The 23767-nt window shown below is 29.6% G+C and overlaps 1 protein-coding gene across 1 annotated transcript in view; it reads left to right on the top strand.

Moving 5' to 3' along the window:
* Window positions 1–2899: 2899 nt before the first annotated feature.
* The window catches only part of LOC131851315 (uncharacterized), a gene marked incomplete at its 5' end in the record, with an annotated part of 45840 nt that continues 24972 nt past the window's right edge, over window positions 2900–23767 (top strand). Inside the window, 7 exons of the mRNA XM_059201802.1 lie at window positions 2900–2947; window positions 12015–12131; window positions 13109–13239; window positions 17254–17343; window positions 17759–17923; window positions 21352–21456; window positions 22722–22748. Of these exons, the coding sequence (XP_059057785.1) occupies window positions 2900–2947; window positions 12015–12131; window positions 13109–13239; window positions 17254–17343; window positions 17759–17923; window positions 21352–21456; window positions 22722–22748 (683 nt within the window). The remainder of the gene's footprint in view (window positions 2948–12014; window positions 12132–13108; window positions 13240–17253; window positions 17344–17758; window positions 17924–21351; window positions 21457–22721; window positions 22749–23767) is intronic.

Genomic DNA, 23767 nt, shown 5'->3' with positions numbered 1-23767 from the left:
AATAACCGAGCAAATCGAATTTTTACGTATAAATAGATTATATACATTAATATATGTCCATAGTTTGTTAAATTATCGGTATAATGTGTCATTCCCTACCTAAACAGATATTAAACTAGATAGCAGCATAATGTGTAGTTAGTATTTATTAAACGCCATAAAATTTTTAATGTCTCTAGACGGTATTGACAATGACACCTTTTTTATTATTATTTTTATTTTTTAATTTGGAATAAGTAGGATAGGCAAGCAAATCTGATATATATAAATCTTAATGAAAGTGATGATTTAAATTTGCACCCAAAACAAACGAATTTCCGTTCCTTTTTATATAGTGGATTTTTACCAATATTAATAGCTTTCAATAGGTGAAGAATGTTTAAAATCGGTCCGGTATCTTTTTATTATATCTATTACAGGTCAAGTCTTACTTCTTTATAATATTAGTATACACAAAAAAATTATAGCTGTCTATCAGTCACCTAATGATGTACAAAAACTTTTATATCCTTTGACCAAGTTTACTGTAGTCATTCCATCGTGCACTGCGCTTTATGGACCTTTCTCTGTATTGTCTACGTCCCCGAAGGCGTATTTCTTACAAACAATGCGTTGTATAGGACTGAAGGTGAATTGAAGGAAACTGCCCTTCAACTATTATATACGTACTCGTATTGTGGTAATATATTAGAGATGAAAAGCTTTCATATATATATATATATATAAACTTTCTATTTACTGGTGAAAATAAAAGATATGGTGTTTCTTGTCTATTTTGGACACTTTTTCTGTCTACGACGTGTTATAATTTCTTTTAAAAGATTGTTTATTATTGTTGAAATGTATGTCTGTATACACTTTCAGTCCGAAATATCACCATCAAACTCCAAATACAAGAAAATTTATGTTTAAAAAACTAGGAATCATTCTGAATTTTAGAAGCGATAACCAATAATAAGATTAATCACGGGTAAATATATAAGTCGTCATTTAGAAAGATGTGATAAAAAAACAAACCATGACGAAGCTGGAATAATTGCCAAATATGCCAGGTTGATTTATGGTATGTACTTATGTTTAGAGGAACATCTTTTGCTCTTGCTTCCTTTCAAAGGAATCAACTCTAATCACCATTACCAACTGTAGATAAAATTAAAGCACATACAAACAGAAATCCCGAATAGCCTTATGCAAAGTAACTTAATATAAGAACTTTTGAATATTCATTTCATTTTAGTCTGCCGCCCATTCGGAATGCAGATTCAGCCGAGAAGGATGAGCAAGAAACTTGCCTTATACTCTTTAAAATAAACGTCCAACATTCATTAATTTTTCACTGCTTTGTACAATAACTTTACACTATTAAAATTTTGTGTGAATCGTGTAAAATATTAAAGTATTACATAGTACCATTGAGACAAGACTTGGGTTGCCAAATACAAAAGGTATGATATCATATCATAGTAATGCCAAATCACACATGTTTACTGACTAGCCACAGATAAGAGAACACTGTGTAGCCTTGACCTTGTACCCTTAGATTTCTATTTGTTTAGGACATTACAGAACATGTTAGGTGAAGGAAGGTTGACATCAAAAGCCCTAATTTTTAGGTCAAAATTGTATACTCAGCCTTTAAGTTGATCTTTGGTCAACAAGTTATGCTAGCGAATAATAATACATATTTATTTTGCTGTTATTTTAGAAAATTATAAATTAACACGATATATATAAATACGACTATTATCTTTTTCATAATAAATGAATAGGTAAATAATTTTATATATATTATTTACCTATTCATTTATTATAAATATATATATGATTTTCTGGCACTTATGAATTATTTTTTTACTTTTCGTACCATCCAGTTCGGCTAGCTACCTCAGTTCACAAGAATCTGCTGAATTTTATATTATATTTGCATCACAGCCGTATTTTTATAAAAGATTTATTCGCTATTTTGGGAACGATTAAAAAATAAGTATCGATTAAGTATAAAATTATATATAATAAGTATAATATTTTCATACACGTATGTATATCTATATATATAGATACACCACGTATTAATAATATAATATAACTCAATTTATAATATTTAAATTCACCTTCGTTTAATCGCATATTCGTTCCTGAAAGGCTTCTATTTATGACATTGGCCGAGCTTATCAACCTCACTGTCTGTTTTAAAGCCACTCGAAAGCCTGGCTTTAGCAACTGTTATCTAAAAGCAACAACAGTATTGGCTTAATATGACGTCTGCAATACAGTAAAAAATTATGATGCATACTGAATTTATATTTACAAATACGATTGGCAAAAATTTTCTGCAAATACTTACGCAAATACTAAAATATTGTTACGTAATTAGTAAGAAATTGAATAATATATTAATCACCGTTGTCTTAGTTATGGATTCGGTTTGTTAATGGTATATATTATAAGGCGAAAGAGAGTTGGTCGTAAAACAACAAATACTATTACCACGCATTAGTTGGTTTCATAGAGATTCGAACCTAAGATCACAAAGGGCTACCAAGGGCTATATCACTACACTACTGCTCTCTGAGTAAGAACACAAATAAATATAATACGTACAAATAAATACAGATTTATGTTATATAATTATCTGTAGTAATATTAAGTTATCTGTGTCTGTAGTAATTAGACATAAAAAATGTAAAGATATGAATAGGAAGTATATTTCCAAAATTATAGCAAAAATTACAATAATTTTCTATATATATTGATCTCATATTAATACAGGAACAAAAAACTTCCTTAACACGTGTGAAATACGTAACAAGGAAACTTGTTCGTCGCGTAAAGTAATGGTATAGGTTTATAATATCAATATAAGGAAAAGTGAAAAAAAATATCATTCCTTTTTACCTTCTTTCCAGGTGGCAGCGTGGGCGGCGAAGGCGTGTCAGTTTCTACTCAGGTGAGCTTTATATCCGGGGAAGACAAGTTCAATAGGTGGGATAGTGGGTTTCTATTTGTTGAACTTGAGTTTGTCCATTCCGAACGTTTATACGTTTCTTTTATCATATACCACTATGTTGTTAAATTATTTATTAAATTTTATTCTTATCGATCTCACTGTTTCTTACTTTTACTACACTGTAATATTTTGTCGAAGACATGTTTTCATATTAAGCTCTAACATTTTAAAAGAGTGATTTAGTAGACACTCTAATTCGATATAATTATATCTAAATGTTTAGAATGTTGCATTTATCACAATAAGTTGCATTCAACTTACACAAATAAATGCCATGTATTTGTGATACCTTTTTTATCGTAACACATTTTCTATACTCATCTTATATGTATAGAGGAGTCATTTTAAAAAACAGAGACTAAGATAGGCATAAAATTATTAAGAAATATCTTAATAATATTATAAACGCGAAAGTTTCTGAGTATGGATCTCTGTTACTCTTTCAGGCAAAAACTACTGAACGGTGATGAAACTTTGCAGTAATTTAGTTTATGCATCAGAATGATATATAAGCTATATTTTTTATTGAAATTTAACGCGAGTGAAACTGCAGACACAGTTAGTCTTTGTTAAATGTATCATAGATCCTCGTCTTGAACATCGAATTTCAATATTATCAATATATACACATACACATATTATTATATATACCTCTTAATTTCTTAGATTTATAAAAAAGGATCCTTCAGATATTTATTGTTAAATATATATTTTCTCTGGAATGAGCTTGGTTTAAACGTCCAAATGAAAATTACTTTTGTTTATCGTAGAAACGTATATAGGTATCGTAGTATCGTAGAAAGGTTTCATATTAATTTGGTAATCTAATTAGATTCATTAACCTTAACTTCATCTTACCAGTCATCATTAACTGTTAAATATATACAAAATGCTTATACAAAACAATTTATTGATAATACATGTATAATATAAGATAATACAATGCGATGTGGTAGTATGCTTGACTACCTGGCGCTTTCAAATCTACATAGATGACGCAAAAAAATATTTTATATATCACATTAACTCTCCGGTAATGAAAACACCAATAACAAACCCAGTTAATCAAAGAGCTCACGGTAGACTTAACCCCTGGCACTTTAGATTCCGTATGGGTATAATGTTAACATTTAGATCTAAATTTATATGTGTTTCAGTCACAATAATCCCTTTTACACTATCCAGAATAACAGTAGTGAAGGTACTTATATATTACATTATTATAAAATAAAAAACATATGTCCATCGTCGGAATGTTTAATTAATGCTACATAACCTTGTCAATAATGTAATAAAGAATTTCCAAAAAGTATGAGTTGGAAAGTAAATTACAAAGGAAAAAGACCCCTTCTTTCCAATTAACAAGGTTGTAAGCTTGTTACAAAAAATATTACGGCCACGGATAGAATTGTTTCGAAGGCCAAGGTTATTTAGAAGGTCAATAGGTTCCTTTATGAAATTGTAGAATACCAAAAATATTTAAATTTTTAAATTTTTGCATTCTACGCATTATTAACATACTTAATCGGTAAATCATAAATAATAACACAAATAATTAGTTATGATGCAGTGATAAATAAGTTAAATAAAATCGGTTTACAAGTATATGTATATATACTGTGAATGTTATGCATTGCAAGAACAATAGTGTGGGTAGTTAAAAAAACTACTGGCATCTATAGACATTGATTGATTGACATTGCTGTACTCCAGCTCGTGATCACGGCGAGAGCAATCTAGTCGAAACGTCAAGAGCACCTCTCTTGACGTTTCGACTAGGTTGCTCTATTAAATTTAATATAATGGAGTAATTGTGTGGTAAATATATTTCTTTACCATAAAATTATTCGTATTTAGACTCGATTATTTACATAAATATATTAATAATGTGTACCAATCAAAATTTATGTCTTTTTTATTTGCTAGTAAAAGCATTCTAAAAGTGTTGATATATTTTAAAACATTATTTGTAAATTATATTGGAATGGTGAAACTGCTTTTACTGAAATGCTTGCGGAGTACAAGCAGAGGATAGTAGGGTTAGAATCATGTCATGTCAATTATCAACTCACTCCATGAGGATTTCTCCAAAAAAAACACGGTTTAATATTATGACCTCTACATTGGAAATTGTAGTACCAGGCTAATGTAGTATACAGAAAGTTAGATCAGGTTTTGTATTATAACCATTACAATAAAATGTGTAGCTGTAGGTCAATATGGTATACTGGTGGTATATGGTGGGTTTGGTTAAATTTCGTCTTGACTTACAATAGAAATCAATCCAAATGGTATCGTAATCGTATCGTATGTTTTTGATACTATTCTATAAGAAAACCTTCATTATATGTAAAAAAGAATTAGCGACGACGACTTGTTGGCCTCTTGAGGTTCTCGCACATACGCAACCTCTAGTCTAAACAAATATATATATATTAAAATTAAATCCTTACGATTCCAACCACATATCAACCGATTACTGACTAAAAGTATTAATATAAAAACTGTTTTATAGTGTAGTAATATAGAGGTTTAGAAATTTTTTAGGTCTCTTTGTGTTCTAAAAATAACAACAAGTTTTCTAACACAATATTCTTTTTATTCTGGAATATATCACTTCTTTTGATGTTTTCTTTCAAATCTGTCATTCACAATTCTATGTACTCTACAGTAGCCCCTTGGTGAAGGTCGTCTTAAAAAAGACACTTTCCTTCTTTATTTAATCTTTGTCCCCAAATGAAAAATGTTATTGTCATAAAAATGGACATAGAAATAAGTGGGCTATAAATTTTACTAGCTACAGATGTTTTCTTTTCTTTCCCGAGGTATTACTGAGGACCATCTGCAACGCGATTTTCTTATAATGAAATTCCATCCGAGGCGTAAAGACTCGTGAAAACCCTTTATTTCAGAACTCAAGGTGTCCGTCGTTGTGAAACGTACAAACGATGAACGCGAAGCGATTTGCATCGAGCTAAAAATTTTAGATTATGTTACCCTAAAATATGAACTTTCATTTTGAGAAAATTTGTAAGACGTCACTGTACAAATACTTTTGTAGAATAATTTTTAACGAAAGAGAAGAACTGAATAGACAATGCTATTTAAAAATACAGTTAATATAAAAGCAATATTTTTTGATGTTGCTAAATTATATTACGAAAACTAAATAATATTAAACACTTCAATTATGCAAGTACATATACTTAAGGTAATCACACGTGATTAAACAGGTGAGCTTATTAGTCTCACGAAAACCACAGAGGAGAATGAAAAAGTGGATACGAATCTGTAGTTTAAATTTTAGTAACTATGACACTTTCTGTTTATTTTGCGATATAAGATATTTCAATATATCTTCGCGTTAAATCAGTTCCATATGTTCCTACATTTATGGGCAAAAAGGCAACAAAAAGACAAACACATTGGCGTTATAATAACAGTATAGATTACACCATTAAGGATTGCCAGGAGCAATAAAAACATTATTAATAAAAATATATTATATAATAACAATACATCAATGTATGTTGTAGCTAAAAAGATGTAATTTTTTTATTATGATAAAAAAGTAGAAATAGAAATTTTAAGTTACTCTTATTCTTAACTTAGACTATACAAATGTGAAAGACCGTTGACGACCGAAGCTTTTAGGCATGCATTCATTACTCGAGAAGATAATCATTATTCTTCATTATTTTAATTATTTCACGAGAATCTACCACAGAATATATATGTATATACAAATATATATGAAGTGCGTAATATCTACAGCAACACTTAAACATGTTATAAATAACCTAGGATTATCTAATTGTAATACTTTTAAACTAAAAAGGTTTTAATACCAATAAAATCTATAAAATACTTTCTAATTACACGAATTATAAAAAAATATTATTACAAGACCTCTCTTTAGATTTTCATATAACTATATTTATTATGTAAACCCAATAAATAATATGCTGTAGACCAACCTGTTGGCAACTGTGAATATAAAACAACTGCCAATTTTGTGGTGAACTTAACGCTTGACGTGCTCACATTTTGTTCGGTATATTTGATATGTGATAACCATCACCTATAATATATGAACAGTACCATAGATATCACGTCGTAATTTTTCTTGACTTGTTGCCTTTCGTGCATTGCCTTTGTTCCGGAGAACTAACGTGTCATGCCCATACGCCCTTGAACCTTAATACAACTTATAAAGTACTTCGAGATTAAAGTAAGTGAGACTGAATTGTCCACGCAGATGATTTTGTACAAATACAGTACTATAGTACTATAACATAGTAACCTAAAATGGGATATAATTCGATCCTGTTTTAGATTACGAACTTATCAAACCAATAATAACTTATACAAAACTTTAAATAGCTTTCTTATGTTAATAATACTAAAAATATTAATCCTATGTCTAGACATCTCTGAATTTCAGAATTACACAGAAAATCCCCTGAGATCTAGTTCGATAGTTACAATAATATATTACAAATAGCTAACGGTAACAATTCCATTTGTAACTCGATTATAAACTATACAAAACTATATTACTTGATTTAACATTTCTTTGGAATAGCTTTACGCCTTAGGATAACTTTTTATTCTTACATAGACCACTTCAAAATGGCCTCACGTTCAAATTTTATGATGATTAAAATAAAATAATTATTTAATTTCTAAAAATAATTGAACATCAAATCTTCCTTCACAATAATTGAAATAATATTATTATTGATCAACTATATCCTCTTTAGACATGAAACTATTGTGGTTAATTTAGACATAGTGTTTTGTTATCACATAAAATATATTTTAAAGTTTCTCCCTTTTAATTTAATGACATTTTTTTTTAAATAATCGTCTAACTTAAAATCCTATTTAACTTAACATCAAAGCTTTACAATGATCCAATAATACTATTATTGTGGTTCTGTAATCTGTTTAGTCATAAAACTGTTGTGATCTTAATTTAATATTACGGTCTGTCATTAGGGAAAAGCGTTCTCACTCAAGAATTTTTGTCGTATCGTATTCGTTTTGTTTATTACGAAAGAAGGGAAAGCTCATTTTGAAACGGACTGGCACAATTTCATTTAGATGCGATGGAAACTTTGATAACGCTGTAAAATGGTATGCTTTTAAAGACTTTTTTACAGAATTCTGAAGTTAAAATATTTGGTTTAGTGACTTTATGCAAAAAATGTGATTGTTTTAATATTATTATTGTTTTCTTATGTTTTATGAACTCAACAGTTAAAAGTTTATCCAGCTGTCTGTTATTAAATGCATTAATACCTATTATACGTGTATTTTTATTAGGTATCTAATTAATAATTCAGTTTTATAATTTCAAAATAACTGAATATTTAAATTGTTTCTGAGATATTTTGATGTGTTCATGAATTCTCTAGTAATTAAAATTTGCATGAGAATAGGGAGCCTGTATTAAGCCGTGAGTGAAATAAATTTAGAGAAACTGACATAATCATAGATTAATTCCACGTACATTAATATTATGTGACATTTTATTAAGAACAAACATGAGAGTATAATTAAAATTTATTTGCAAATTGACCTCAACAACTTTTCATTCATTCTTATTATAAATATATACACTAATTGAACTTTTGTGGGTTCCGCATAGAAAATTGAATACAAAAAAATTATTAAAAAATGATACGAGGAAATTTAACTTACTCTATTTTGTCTTATTTTGTTTGTTTTAAGACTGCCATACCTAGAAAGTCCATTTGAGCTCTCTTTAAGGATGATAAATCTATTTTATCTAGTCTAGCCAAGGTTATGCTTCATACGGACTTGAGATAATACACTAGTGCAACCGCATTACTAGATGACTATATTGATATCAATATCCACTAGTACACGAAATGCATTTTTAGTGCTCCTTATAGTGCAATTAACTTTCATTTTTATCTACTTAGATTCTACATTTATTGAATCTTATGCTTTACATAAGATTCAATAAATGTAGAATCTAAATTTAAAGAATAAATCTATATCTGTTGACTTGCTGCAAGATATTTGAATTCACATATATACACACCCATGTTAACAATATTTTGTTACACATAATGGAATCCTTCCAGCAATTGTATTTCCGGAGCCATACGATTATGAAACCTTCAAGAAAAGAGCAATTTACAATTCCTCTAGTGTTGCAGGTGCTCATGAGCGGTGGTAATCACTTACCATCAGATTTGCCACAAACTCTTTTGTTCTTTATGCTATAAAAAAAACTATAGCATGAGGTCTTTAAAAAGGGATTATTAAGGTTTTTTAAACGTCGATATCCTGTACGTAACACCACTGTTGCTCACGCGTTTACGAGCTTCGGTGACCATTTACCATCTCGTCGTAATCATGTTTAATATTACTGTAGTATAAATGAAAGCACAAAATTTGTATTTCTGGAAAATATTTGTTTTCCATTGTCACTCAATAAACACTATTATCCATATAATTAAACACAGTGGATAAGTAGGTAGTTACCTACTTCTAATATATTCTATTTAATATTTTATGTCTAACAGTGACAGTATTCGAATGCGGACAAATTTAGAATACGACTTAAATAATTACAAACATTAAATCTAATCTGGCCTCTATAAGATAAAAGGGAGACTCATTGTTTCGTTTTAAACATTGAGTCTTTTAATTAAAGCGATCAAGGAAGTAATAGAACATTTATTTTAATGTAAAATGAGATTATTTTTCCCTCTTTTAATTTGAAATACAAATATAACGGTAACAAGTTAATTAATGATACGCTTCGAATAATTCTTATCATAACTTTATTTTAATTAATAATTTTTTGCGACAGATTTATGACTGAAAATCCAAACACAATAGTATCTAACGATACGATATATGCGACATCGTATCTATCGCAATTAAATAATTGATATAATAATTATTATTAATAGAATAGTGATTATTAAACAGTAGCTAGAAGTTGACCTTAGATATATTCATAAATCACGATGATAGTAAAACGACTAATAACCTATTAGTACAAATTTTATTTAAATCTGTTCGCAGTTTATTCATTATAGGATTGTTACTCAGTAAAATACTTATAAGTGCTTGTAAGTGATTAAACTTCTTACTTTTTTTATTGCGTAAGGGTTTAATGATCACAGAAAGCTAATGTCATAGCTAAGTTCATAGAACCAGAGCATTTTATTAGTTGTAAAGCGAAAACTATCGACTCAACTTTTATAACTAGTCTCTACGATAAGTCTGGAAAAGTCATTTAACTTAGAGTCATTAGGAGAACTTAATAATTGTCTCTTAGCTATCAGCTAGTGGTTAAATCATAATGAAATGGCATTGAAAAAAATTTTATGATGATTAATATTATAAGAGAACTAATGAGAGTGTCTGGCTCTTATGTTGTAGTAGACTTGGATCGAAGAGTAATGAATACGAGTTCGAGTCTGACCAACATCAAAATCTTTTCTATGTTTATTTATCTGGCTACCCTACTTGAATAATTATGATGAAATTACGTTAAAACAAAGATGTATTATATATACTGATACTGGGGAGTAGGCTTATGTCGCGATAAGAATATTCCGTAAATAATTATGTCCTTAAAAAATGCAAGCTATTTTACATTATTTTTTCTGTATTGTAATTTCAAATTTCAAGTTTTTTTTTCTATTAAATTATTGACGAAAAGCAATGTTGTCCAAATATGAACTATAAACATTAGTTGTTGTTAGAAAAAAAATAGAAGAGACGATTCATCAAAATATTCAGTAAAATTACATTTTATTACAAACTGTAGTCAATATAAATACGATGGAAATATTTATACAACTAAGTTGGACTTTACACAAGTTGTCGTACTTCTCTGTCTAATACAACCGGCAAACAACTTGCTATATTATAGTTAAAAAAATATGACAATGAAATTATAGGAGTATATATACCCATACGAGTATATCATAATAAATTGTACGTCAGTATAATAGCAATGTATGAGCGACACCAGAGTTGTCACATGATATCTATGGTTGTGTAGTTCATTTATATATGTATGAATATACAGGCGACGTAATTGTCAACACTTTTCGTTTAAAGTCCTGCCAGCTTATTTGCCATAATATGGAAAAAAGGTATCATCCAGCAACTTAGTACTACAATTGCTGTTGTAGACTAACTTTATAAAGCCGCAATATCAGAGAGTCGATCGTAGTGTGAAATGTAAAGGATCACAGTCAACTTGCAATTATGCACTCAACTTTTGCAATTGTGTTGCTATCGAGTTCCTTTGAAGCGATAAAACATCGAGCTGTTGTTGCGTGAATCCATTTTCTTTGTGAATTTCCTTATGAATATCGTTTGCACTATTTGTACTTTTGTAATAAGAATGCAGTTTATAATGACTTTCAATTGTACTGCAAGTGCACTTTGTTAAGTAAGACCGATACTTTAAATGCTCTAGAATGTACCTTTCAGGAATATAATTTTACATTTAATTATTACTTATGCCAGTGATGTAGTTTAATATAAATGAAAGAATGTTTAAAAGCAGTCAAGTATTGTTTCTATACATCTCTTTCTAACAAATAAATATTATACATAAAACTCTATATATATACTCGTCTAGTTAAAATTTGTTATACTTATTTGCTATATTGCAGAACTACAAGTGTATTTCTACAATTACTTATAATATATAACATAAATTATTTTATTTTATGTAATTAGAATATTAAACTTCGTCAGGTTGTTTAATCCACCATGGATTTAAATTACATTACATTACTATGTATCGATTATGGACTAGTCTGCTTCCGTTTCCATTTCATTTATTGGACAATGGCTTACGTTCGTTGCCATTCCGGTGATTAAGTTATCATTCCTTCATATATCAATGAACACTAATGTCACTGCCATAGCTCCCTCTTGTTGTATTTTGTAATTTCAATAAATAGTTATGTTAATATTATATTTAAATTTTCTTTAACAGGCTGATATAGCACATTCGGCCAAAGGCTACGAATCAGAGGATGAAAACGCGAGCAGAAAGTGGCAAAAGGCCAACGACGAGCGGCCAGCCAGCAGAACTACTATGTACTCTAAGCAGGTTGTTATTTTCTTTATATTTATATAATTTAAATTGCAACGACAAATGAGCCACCTGATAGAATGTGTCCACTGCCTTAATATTCGTAATATGCTCATGTAAGGTGCTCAGTTACTTCTCAGCACTCCGACTATTATACGGACAGAATACTGTAACCATGCCCGGCTAACTTCATATACAGTGCCTTTTCTGAGAACAAAGCTGCTGTCTTTGTGATCTGTACCACTTCCATATTTCACATGAGAACATGACTTACAATGTAAAGAGAGGTAGCCACACAGAAAACTGTACAAAAGCTCCTTTTTATATTTAATAGGGATTTTAGGGCAATAGATTAAGTATAATTTGAAATAGAGATCTTATAATAAATTTAAAATGGAAATAATATTAAAATGCCAAATAAGCTTACGGTTAACTTAAAGCTGAAATAGCAGCCTAATTTTCTGTTTCGTTGCAATATTAATATTAATAATGGCTGTAATATAAATACTTTATTTGAGAAAACCCAAAGAGTTGAATCTCTTATTCATCTAGCCTTTTTGAATTTTAAAAGCAGATGAGAAAAAATATATTTTAGCGCATTTCACTTGCGCATAAATTTGTGTAAAAATTAGAAATCCGATGATTGAATCTTGGCAGTATTGGAATATATTTTTTCTTTCGATTTACTATAGAAAAAATATATTCCAATACTTTTATAACAACCTTGAAAGTACACTAGCCGCCTATACAGAAAAACTTAAAGTCTGCTACAAACTTTGAAATAAGTATTACAGTATTTTATTTCACTTGAAAAAAATTGTTGGCAAGAAATAAATAACTTCAAAAACTTACACTCCACTATAATAAAATATATCACGCTCTAAAATGTAAGAAGAAAATATTCTCATCTGAATTTTTTAGCCGTTGCATAGTCGTATAACTAAATTAACACTTTACCTACCATATAAAAAAATACGTTTTTTCTTATATATTAGGAGTTCCGAGAGCAGTACTGCATCAACAACAAACAACTGGACCTGCTGGAGCTGGAGAAGTCCAAGAAGGACAGATTCCTCGGATGCCTCTCTCAATACCACATCGAGAGTCCATGTTCGAGAACCAACCGGTATGTGGTACGGTACTGTACACATGTATGTACATCTATAGTAGGTATAGAAACAGCAGTGTAAATGAATGCTATAAAAAATCATTTCATCATTGCCTTGCCTTTATCCCCTTATTTGGGGTCGGTGCAGTATATCATTCTCTTCCACTAATCTCTATCGGCCGTCATATCTGAGCATACTCTCCTTTTATTCTTATAATCATTCACTCAATCCATCCGTCTTTTTTTAGGGCGCCCTCTCCCTTTCCATTCATCCACGTTCATATTGTACACTTTCCTTAAGACATGATCCTCGTTCCTTCGCATAACATGCCCAATACTATAAAAAATATAGTATAAAGTAAAATATAAATATATATTACACATCTCACAATGTCATGTCTACAAAATAATTGAAACAATAGAAAACACTCTAAAATTCTAAATACAAAGTTTTCTTGTATTCAGAAGGGAAGAGAAGATACATATTTAATTACGCATTTTTAATACGTCCGTTTAATTTTGAATTTATATAATATGCTGCACTTGCTGTATTTTTATATACCTATATTGTACTTCTTTTACATCAAAAAAGAAACAACAGAATATGCAAAGACTGCAGAGTTGTCAATAATACTGGGCAATACATAATTCAAGTATACAATGTCACTAGAAATAATCTTCGTTTTCTTTATTTTACTTCAAAGTGATAGAAATTTAAATTAAAATTTACGTATACTTTAAATAATAAAAAAATCTGAATTGTTTTACATCTCGTTACTTATTATTTCTATAGGAGTATGCTGATTGTGTATAATAGAAAGGTGGTTATTTTACCTTCATTACGTAGAATAACATGACGGCGCACCGGATCTGAAGTTGTCAATATGAGAATATTGTCTTACAGAAGAACTAGGTAGCATAATGTGACACTGAACTAGGCCAGCCACATAGCCATCATACAAAATGACTATTGATTACCTTTTTCCCATGTTCATAAATACCGACGTCCCACTTAAAGTAGTAATATCATTATAAGTTTTCATATGATATATGAGTTTTTATTTATTGTTGTGCATACAAAACTGGCGGACTTACCTGATGGCTCTACCTGTCAACAGTCGCGTTGATCAGAGAGAATATGGCGGTGCAAATTAATATACTAAAACAGTAAACATTAAAATATAAAATCAGTATATATATGTACAAACATGCGAGCTCGTGGAATACATACAAATTAAATGTAAAATTAAACTATCATTTATATAGTCTCATGGAATATATCTTCAGATAGTAATTTGCTTGAATACTGTTAGAATTACAAGACATTACAAAACCTGTGGTGATCTCATGTGTTGTTGTTCCTAAAGACAACATTTTTATGCCTACCCTTTCATTTTACAACAATGTGATTTATTGTAGTAAAATGAAATTATTTACATCGAAACACAGCCTGCTAAGCAAGTAATTAGGGTCAGAATTAGGCGAGACAGAAACCCACATATATCACTGTAAAGTCTGGTATTCTTAATTTAAAATTTGTTATATTCTTTACATGTAAATACTTACTTTCGAACTTTAGATTGTTATTGATACTTTATCGTTTCGACCAAACTTATTTGTTCCATTGAAAGTTCAATTTTGTAATAAATTTTAGACCGAAGTTTTCAATTCCATTTCTGTTAGCCACCTGCTATTTCACGTGAGGAGAACTTTTACAATATATATGTATGTTACTATAATTTGTTGTATATTTTATTTCATTGTACCTACTATTCTCATATCTACCTATATGAGATTACATACTCTCATATAACTCTTCAGAATCTAATTAATTAAATGACAAACCAAATTCTGAACTATGAGCTCGAAAATAATGCTAACGATAACTTACCTAACCCATTAGTATTAATCGCATCACTATCTCTGTCTGTCTGTCTGTATAATTGTTAACTATTCTCGACTACGAAACGATTGAATTGATTTTAATGAAATTTGAAAGATAGTTTGTATCAATATGACAATGACAGACATGCCCTTCTAAACAGCAGAGTAAGTGGCGGGTATTGCCTAGTTTACATATACAATCTTGATAACAAAACAAAAACTAATCAAATAAACAAAAATTTTCTACGCTTGAATATGAAATGGCTATAAAATACCAAATTAAGTTTTGGGTATGATTCCAAACAACCGTTCGACGGACCTCCCATGTGAGTTCTTCGAAATGACCTTCCATGCATAAGATATGAGCTTGCTTGTTTGTTATGTACAACTCAAAAACATTATACCCAAGTTTCTAATATAAGTAAGTACATACCTTGTTTGGTTTATGAATAGAACAACGAAATGGAAATATTTATATAACCGTGATTTATTATTATAGAACTTACGTTTTCTTTCCTCTATTGAAAATTGTTGAAGAATTTGTTATTTTATGATAATTTATTTATTTTTACGTAATTGGAATGGCAAACTAGTTGACGACCTTACGGTAATCAGTATCCGTCGCCTATATAAATGAACTACAACTACGGACATCACGTTATCATGTGACACCTATGATACGAATATAACTGATGCCTTGTCATTCTAGATGACTAAGATATATCTAATGCTTTTTCACTGCTTACAACTGAAATACAGCAAAAATATACCAAGTCTCCTTACAATATAAAAAAAAATGTGCTAAACTGGCAACAGGTCAGACAAATATTGTGCGATCAGGACATTAATAACAAGTTCTGAAATTAATTATAGACGAAATATAAATTAACAAATTATATAACTATTTGGCATTAGTAAAAAATCGGTCTTTAAATTACAAATAATACTACCTGCTCACCTTTACTCTATAAGATCATCTTTTGTACAGAACTTTAAAAAAAGTATAACTTAAATAAAGTAATGAATATAAACCATAAAGTTTACTATTTAATTTTGTCTTCATTAAAACGAATAAAAATAACCTCTTTTCGTTGATTTGCAAACTAAATAGAGACCTCTTACGAAAGGTAAAGGTAACAAATTGAGCATTTTATTATTCTCCACCCTTGCAATAGTATTAGGAGTCCAGTAAGGAATAAAAACACGACACAGAAACTTTTTTGACTTACTTTTTTCTGTCTCAGCTATATTAATTCCAATTTTAAAATATGATGCCATTGTAGCTACTGCTTGTGGCTATCCCATTTAGTTAATCTAGAATATAAACTGTCTGTATTTGTACGAAATTTAATTACGACCCGCTCGCTACTTTTAACTAAAATTCAAACGCTAACAACTAAATAGTTTAATATTCGAACATCACATACCTTTATAATAGTAAAATAGTGTTTAAGAGTAGAACTAATTAGAAGAGTTAACTCAAATAAAGTTATATCAAATATTTAAAACAACGTAAAATAAATATATAAAGTATTGAATATATTGATTTTATATGGATTCGACGATGTTTAATTATATATTAAGTCGGTGATATATCTTATTAAAATCTTAATATCGATTAAAACTTTTTTGAACATTTTTTAAACTGAATGTTACCGGAACATTAAAACTTGTGTTAAAATCTTATTATAAATAAATAATCTGAATAGATTATTAGGATATGATGAATTATTCTCGCTAATCACGTTATAATAAAATTAAATAATGCTATTGAATATAATAATAGTAGCTAAAGATTTTGAAACGAATGAAGATACTACTAGAGTAACAAGTGATTATTCTGAAATTTGGTACACATATATGTAGATCACAATTATCAGGAACTAGATGCAGCGCATTCGGCCGTTTGTACGTATTATATTCCCGTGAGATTTCCGGAAAATCTATTATTAGTCGATGCTTCATATTAAATTCAAATTCATAGTCTCAACAGTAGATAGATCATTCAGCTGTAACAAATTCACTTTAAATGAGTTTATAATAGAGAGAGTAATGAAATTACTGGAACATTTTTCCCTTAGTACAGTTAGTATTAATGGTATATTAATATACCTATATAAATAAATATCACTGTTTTGTTGTTTCCAGAGCATCATTTTTATCCGTGTGCGTCCGCCGTCGGGTGCCCTCGGATGAGAACCTCAACTCCGACTATGCACCAATACAGCGGTTTCCAAGGTACATATCTATATATCAATACATTGTATAATATGTTTTAATTTGTGAAGCGAATGCTGCTAATAAGTAAGTTTTTTAAGGTTAATGTGGAAAATATGGTGACAATTAAAAGACGAAATTTATAAACAGCGATATAATATAGAATCCACAATTTTAAAATAATACAATAATATCGAATACAACAATTTGTATAATGATAAAATACAAAAGCGATATCTTAAGCAATAGACATAAATGCATTGTCCATTTATACCTAAAGTAGTAAAGAAGAAGAAAATATGACTTTTTGGTTTGTAATGAATAGACTAGATAAATAATGAGCCAACTTTTAAGTTTAAGTAACATTCATGAGAGCCCGTTGTGGGGATAAAGTTACCAAATGTTTTTATAATTTAATCGTACACATTAATTCTAGGTTTGGCCAACCCACCCCCGTTCCACCCGAGCTATGTGCCTATGATGCCGATTTGGAGTGTTCGTACTTCCGCCGGAGACCAAGGTCCGTGTGTAGCCAGCCTGACCCGAAGCGGTACACATGGATGCCAGAAGATGAAGACTTCACCCGGATGGAGTGGCCACAGTAAGTCGACATTCTTAATAAGGGTCCAACAAAGGGGAATCCAGATGGTTGCTACCTATAGTAATAGGGCCGTATGATCCTCTACCGACGTAAGGCCGTAAGCCCTTTTGTAAGCATGTACGTTATCAGATTGACTTTATAGCAGTCACTCTAAAAACCATCGTAATGAATTCCCCGATATGTCTGAACTATAACTAACTGAATATATGTTTTTTGCTTATCATCATCCTCCACTGACCTAGTTGTTAGCGCAGGCGGGTGTACCTATTGTGACATTCATCCATCGCAAAATAATATTGTACATATCAAGAACTTTCTAGGACCTTGATTTTGTCCTTTTGAGAAAAACAAGAACCTATCAAACTATTAAACAATCTATAAATCTAAATGTCAACTGTAATGTAGGTTAAAAATTGCGTAAAATCGTTAAAAATAGCGTTACTTTATATTAATAATGATTGTAATTTATCAATGAGTTTTCTTGTTCATTATATTTTATAATTTGTACACCGCTATAAAACACTGGTACTACATGTAAATAAACAATTGACAATTGAGTTTCACATTTTTAATAACCTCAGGTCGGAAGTCATCAATTCATATATTTTGTCTGAACACCACACTTAGACTTGATAATGCATTTATTATTAATTAAAAACCCTTGGTTCAAGTTTAATTTTCTAATTTAGTAAAAGTACTTACACTCTATTTTAATAGGATCAATTTTGATACTTTCGGAGACAATATCAAAATATATTTTAGTTTTAATATAAAATTGGGAATAGAAAATTATGTAATGGTATACATGCATATGCTTTTTGGCGAATAAGACACTCATAAATGCTTTTACAACCTTAATCCAAATAAATTGCGTAATTATCCTAACATATAATTTTACCCAGAAATGCAGGGAACTACCAAACAACATTAAATTCTTCCAAATGGCTGTTTCCGAGTGTTAGGGAGCATTTGACGACAGCTGGAAACAATAAAATGAGGGTGCCCATAGTTCTCGCTATTTTGAAACGTTTAGTAAAATGGTTAAGCACGCCATTATCCTTTATCATGTTATGCTTAAAATTTAACTTCTTAATTATAATTTATCACAGGTCTATTAAACTGAAGACTGAGTATATCTTCATAGACATTGCTAAATAATACGGTCCTCTGCCAGGTAGCCAAGTTGTTAAAAACTTATTCTTCGTCCATTTACTCGTATACCTACAAGTCTCAAGTGATGTAGGAAAGATTTAGCCTCTTCCGCTCTGGACGTGCGCCTTATTATTATAGTTTATGTCAATATTTTTTCTTCTGTGTCATCGATGTAAGAAACAACATCCTGGGGATGGGAAAACGAAAGCAGAGAACATTATATCCAAACTCCATAATCAACCGGGGTCATTGTTGTATAAAAAAATGTTTTACAACTATTCTAAATTTATCCAAATAACTTTCTAATAATACTTATTAAGAATTACTAAGTTTATTTGAATAAAGATTATTTGTATTCTATTCAGTGACTCTGAGAAAGTCAATTGGAATAATTTAAAATAAATATAGAAAAAATATAGCATTTGATTAATATAATCATATTATTGCTATTTATATTTTCCTGCTAGATGCCTAATGGAGTAGGCCGGGAAACGGAATACTAATGACTTATCTAAATATTCAACTCTTGTTTCGACCACTTTCATAATTCGTCTTGTGTTTGGACTCCGGTTCCATACAAAACTGTTTTTTACTGCCTTTTATTTATTGCCATTTTTATCTGTTTGATGCTAATATATTTTACTACATTTAAGATGTAATGAAAAAATTGATGAAATTTTATACATCAATTTTGTAACTAAACAAAAACATTGTATAATGATTTTTTTATTGTATTAAGCACTAACATTATAAAAGAACATATTCTTTTAATTGAAAGATTTCCATTTTCTAATTACAAAGAAGATTCGAATAATTTGCTGACCTTAATTAAAAGTAAGAAAATATAGCTTAATTAAATAATGAACAGCGGAATAACAGAGTAATTTTAATACGATCTCGTCGAGTTTCGAAAGTACATTCTCAGTGAAAACCCTAATAAAATATAGCCTTTTGTTTGAAGATCTCACGAATGACAGTGAAGTGCTAGGGCTGCCTTTGATATTTGCATAATCAAAATAAAATAATGTCTCTTATTGGAAGAACTTAGCTTGCCCCATAATTAATTCTGACTGCAGACCACTTATAAAATGCTTACGCTTTTTAAATTTTCGAACTAGAAATAATTTGCAGCGTTGTGTAAATTACTTATTTCATTATACATTAATGCAACCTAGACGAATTGTTTAGTGAGGTGAATAAATATAACGCATGTTAATACTTGATTACTACTCGTGTGTAGATTATAGCACAAATAACATAATAATAGTACTATATACTATATTTGTATAATAATTATAGTACCTTTGTTAGAAATATCGTGTCCCCTAAATCTAATTAATGGTTATAAATATACTTTGAATTATATTTCACATATATAACTACTACATAATATTAAATAATTAACATAAAGCAAATATTTTTTGCACATATAATATTTTCATATATTTGAAATTCAAATAAAGCTTCATATTATTTATTTATAAAGAGCTAAAACAAAATTTCTATTTTACATGCTTAATATATTACATATAACGATTTCCATATTAATTTTGATACCTATTAATTCTGGTACCAAACCAGGAAAAAACTTAGTCCCAATTAATTTATGCAAACCCTTCACAGAGGAGTTAGGATTTTATCTATGTAAATGAAGATACACTTTGTATTCAGAAATATGGATATATGTATGTACATATAACTGTAATTCTGAATACAATGTGAATATAATTAAATTTATTCATATTATTAAACACTTAGATAATATTTTACCCATAAAACACAATTCCCCTCGAATACGAATATATATATAAGGAAGTTGGTCCAATAAAGTAGATAATTCAAATATTTTACTCTGATACCAATATTGCCGACTGCTCTATTCGATATATATCTTAATCCCATAAATTCCTATCGATTACGAAAGTAATCATCTAATTGTAATTATTTTTATAATATACTTAAGAAAGGGGTGGGAAATTTGTAATAATTCGGTGTAGCAATATACCATTGCCAGCAATATACCATTAGTCGTCACAACCTCCACGAGGTCCCACCTAGATACCTTCGTGGATACTTCTAGGTGATTTCGCTACGATGTCCTAATTGACCTCACTTCATACTGATTCTATCATGCAGTATTTACCACAAAACATTCCATATTCATCCATATCTTAGGAATATAAAATAATATTAATATAATTATAAATAATAATAATAACCATTTATTTAATATATTATACATTTTTGATCTAGAACTATTGACAAATTTATTTCAGATCGGTAATAGAAGATAACGCGGGGTGGCCGCAAAATTACAACATAGACCAAATAAGCTCTGTGACCCGAGGTGGATCTTTGCCTAGACCACCGTCTATAATACCGTAAGTATAATAAAAATATATAATATATAAGTTACGGCTAAGCACATTACCTCATTTTTTTTATCTGCATTCCACATTTCTAAATGGATCATTAAAAGACCTGTTTATGCTATAATTACTTTTATGTACATGTAATATTTCCTTAAGACAACATTCATAATTACACGAATCTCATAATTATTATATGTGTGCAGATATTCACTAATAATATAAATTATGACAATATGTTTATGTTTCATTTATTTATCTAAGACTTTATGCTATGTATGAAATTATTCAATTTTCATGTCATAATTCCATCCACGAATTTTTCGCTATAAATTGTATATTGTTATATATAATATATTATTAAAGTATAGGTTACCTGTTGTCTATCTGTACCTATACTACATTTCATTTCATCCGGTCCTATCATCCGATTTATCAGTGATTGAGTAATGTATTTCTACATAATCTGCTATAATAGTAGTAGGTAGTATGTGATAGATTTTGAAGTAATCTTCTTCATCAAAGGTCAGATCTAGTGTATTAGTATACAAAATAGATTTACCCTTTACATAGACACTGTGTATTATAATATAAAGGTTAACAATTCCATAAAATGTCAAGATATGAACTCAAGTATTCAGCTCAGTCAGTCTAAAGCCGATCGCAATTCAGGGCAACCGCAAAGTGGGCGTTGCGTTTTCCCTATAAATTACATTGTAAGGGTTGTGTTTTGTGTAAATTTGATTGTTTTGCTGTAAATTAATTTAACGTCGCGTTTCCGTTGTATAATAGAAAATGGATCTACCCACTCCAGTGTGGTAACTTAATGCAATATGTCATTTGCGTACTGTTTTTGCTCTACATTAAATGCCTACTTGGGCAGGAATCTATAGTGAGGGTTTTAATAGTAACTCTTAATTAAAATTAAAATAGATTTTGTAATTATAAACCTATTAGATATAAACTCATATTGTTAGTATGTGGGTATGTAGGGTGATATGTTAAGTATGAGTTTTAAGAAATTAGATAATAAACATAACTTGTGGTGTTTTGAGATATGCCAATATAATATGCGTTTCCTAAATTGGCCTAATCAAATCCAGTATGGACATCGTCAGACAAGGCATCGACATAACCTTGACTTCTAAGTAACAATACAAATGAAAATTAAATTATAAACACTACTAACCTCTAATCTCTGTTCATATAGAAATACAGTATTTATGTTATCGCCAACTCGTATAATAATTCTTTTTTTTTTTCATATACCGATGAAGGCACACATTCATATGGCCTACCTTCTGGTAAGCGGTTATAACACACAGCTTCTGTTTCCACCAGGGATTATGTGTTGACTCATGCATGACCCTGAACCTTCCCCTTTATGGGTACTATCTATTCTGAATTTTAATCTTATTACTTAATTAACAGTGACGCATCATCGTTTTACTCATGAAGAGTTGTTACAGTAATATGGCTGACACGTCTTTCCATCAAATATGTGCTCATTCGTGTATGACTCTGACTTCCGAATATTACAACGACCTTTTGTGAATTCCCGTGCCTAATTCATATTCACGTGCACGTACTGGTCTTGATAATTACTAAATATACTTAATTGTAATAACTTAATTCACAACTTACCTGATACAGTTCTACTTGTATTAATCGGTTCCATTAATACCTTACCTTACCTTACCTCCTCTATCTATCAGGGTTGTCATGTCATGTTAGTGTTTACCCATGTTTACCCTTGAACTCTTCCCATGATTTGCAGTAATCGCAGTATCTAATTATTACTTTACTTGTACCTTTAATGATATACTCTCTGTGACTACCAGTGACAGCAAGTGTGTATTTGTGAGTGACTCTCGATCCTTCCCAATGCTCTTTGATAATTGTGAAGTTTACTCTAAATGTATTTTATACTGTTGTATGGGTTTAAATTGGATATTTAATTATACTTCTAATAATATTCATTATAGGCATTAATGAACAACACAAATTTCAGATGAAATACAGTTAACATTTCAACTTAAAAATACGGTATTCTTTTTATTTACATCATAGTCAGATATGCATAAAATTTGACTGATACAAATAAGTGAAATTAAATTAAATGAAAATTCTTTTATTATTCTTCTCAAAGAAAATATAATTACATAAACTTTTATAATTTTAGACATATTTAATATATTAAAACCTTAGTAATTAGCAATATTATATTGACCTTACACCGTATAGTCACCACATATCCGATTAACCTAAATTTTCTTGTATTCACAAAATACGACAATAAAAAAAGTTTATACGAAAATTTTTC

This window comes from Achroia grisella, unplaced genomic scaffold, assembly GCF_030625045.1.
Source record: "Achroia grisella isolate CSIRO2021 unplaced genomic scaffold, CSIRO_AGI_Agris_v1 utg782, whole genome shotgun sequence".
Classification (NCBI taxonomy): domain Eukaryota; kingdom Metazoa; phylum Arthropoda; class Insecta; order Lepidoptera; family Pyralidae; genus Achroia; species Achroia grisella.
The sequence above is the reverse complement of the archived record's forward strand: the minus strand, read 5'-3'. Positions and strand labels throughout refer to the sequence as shown.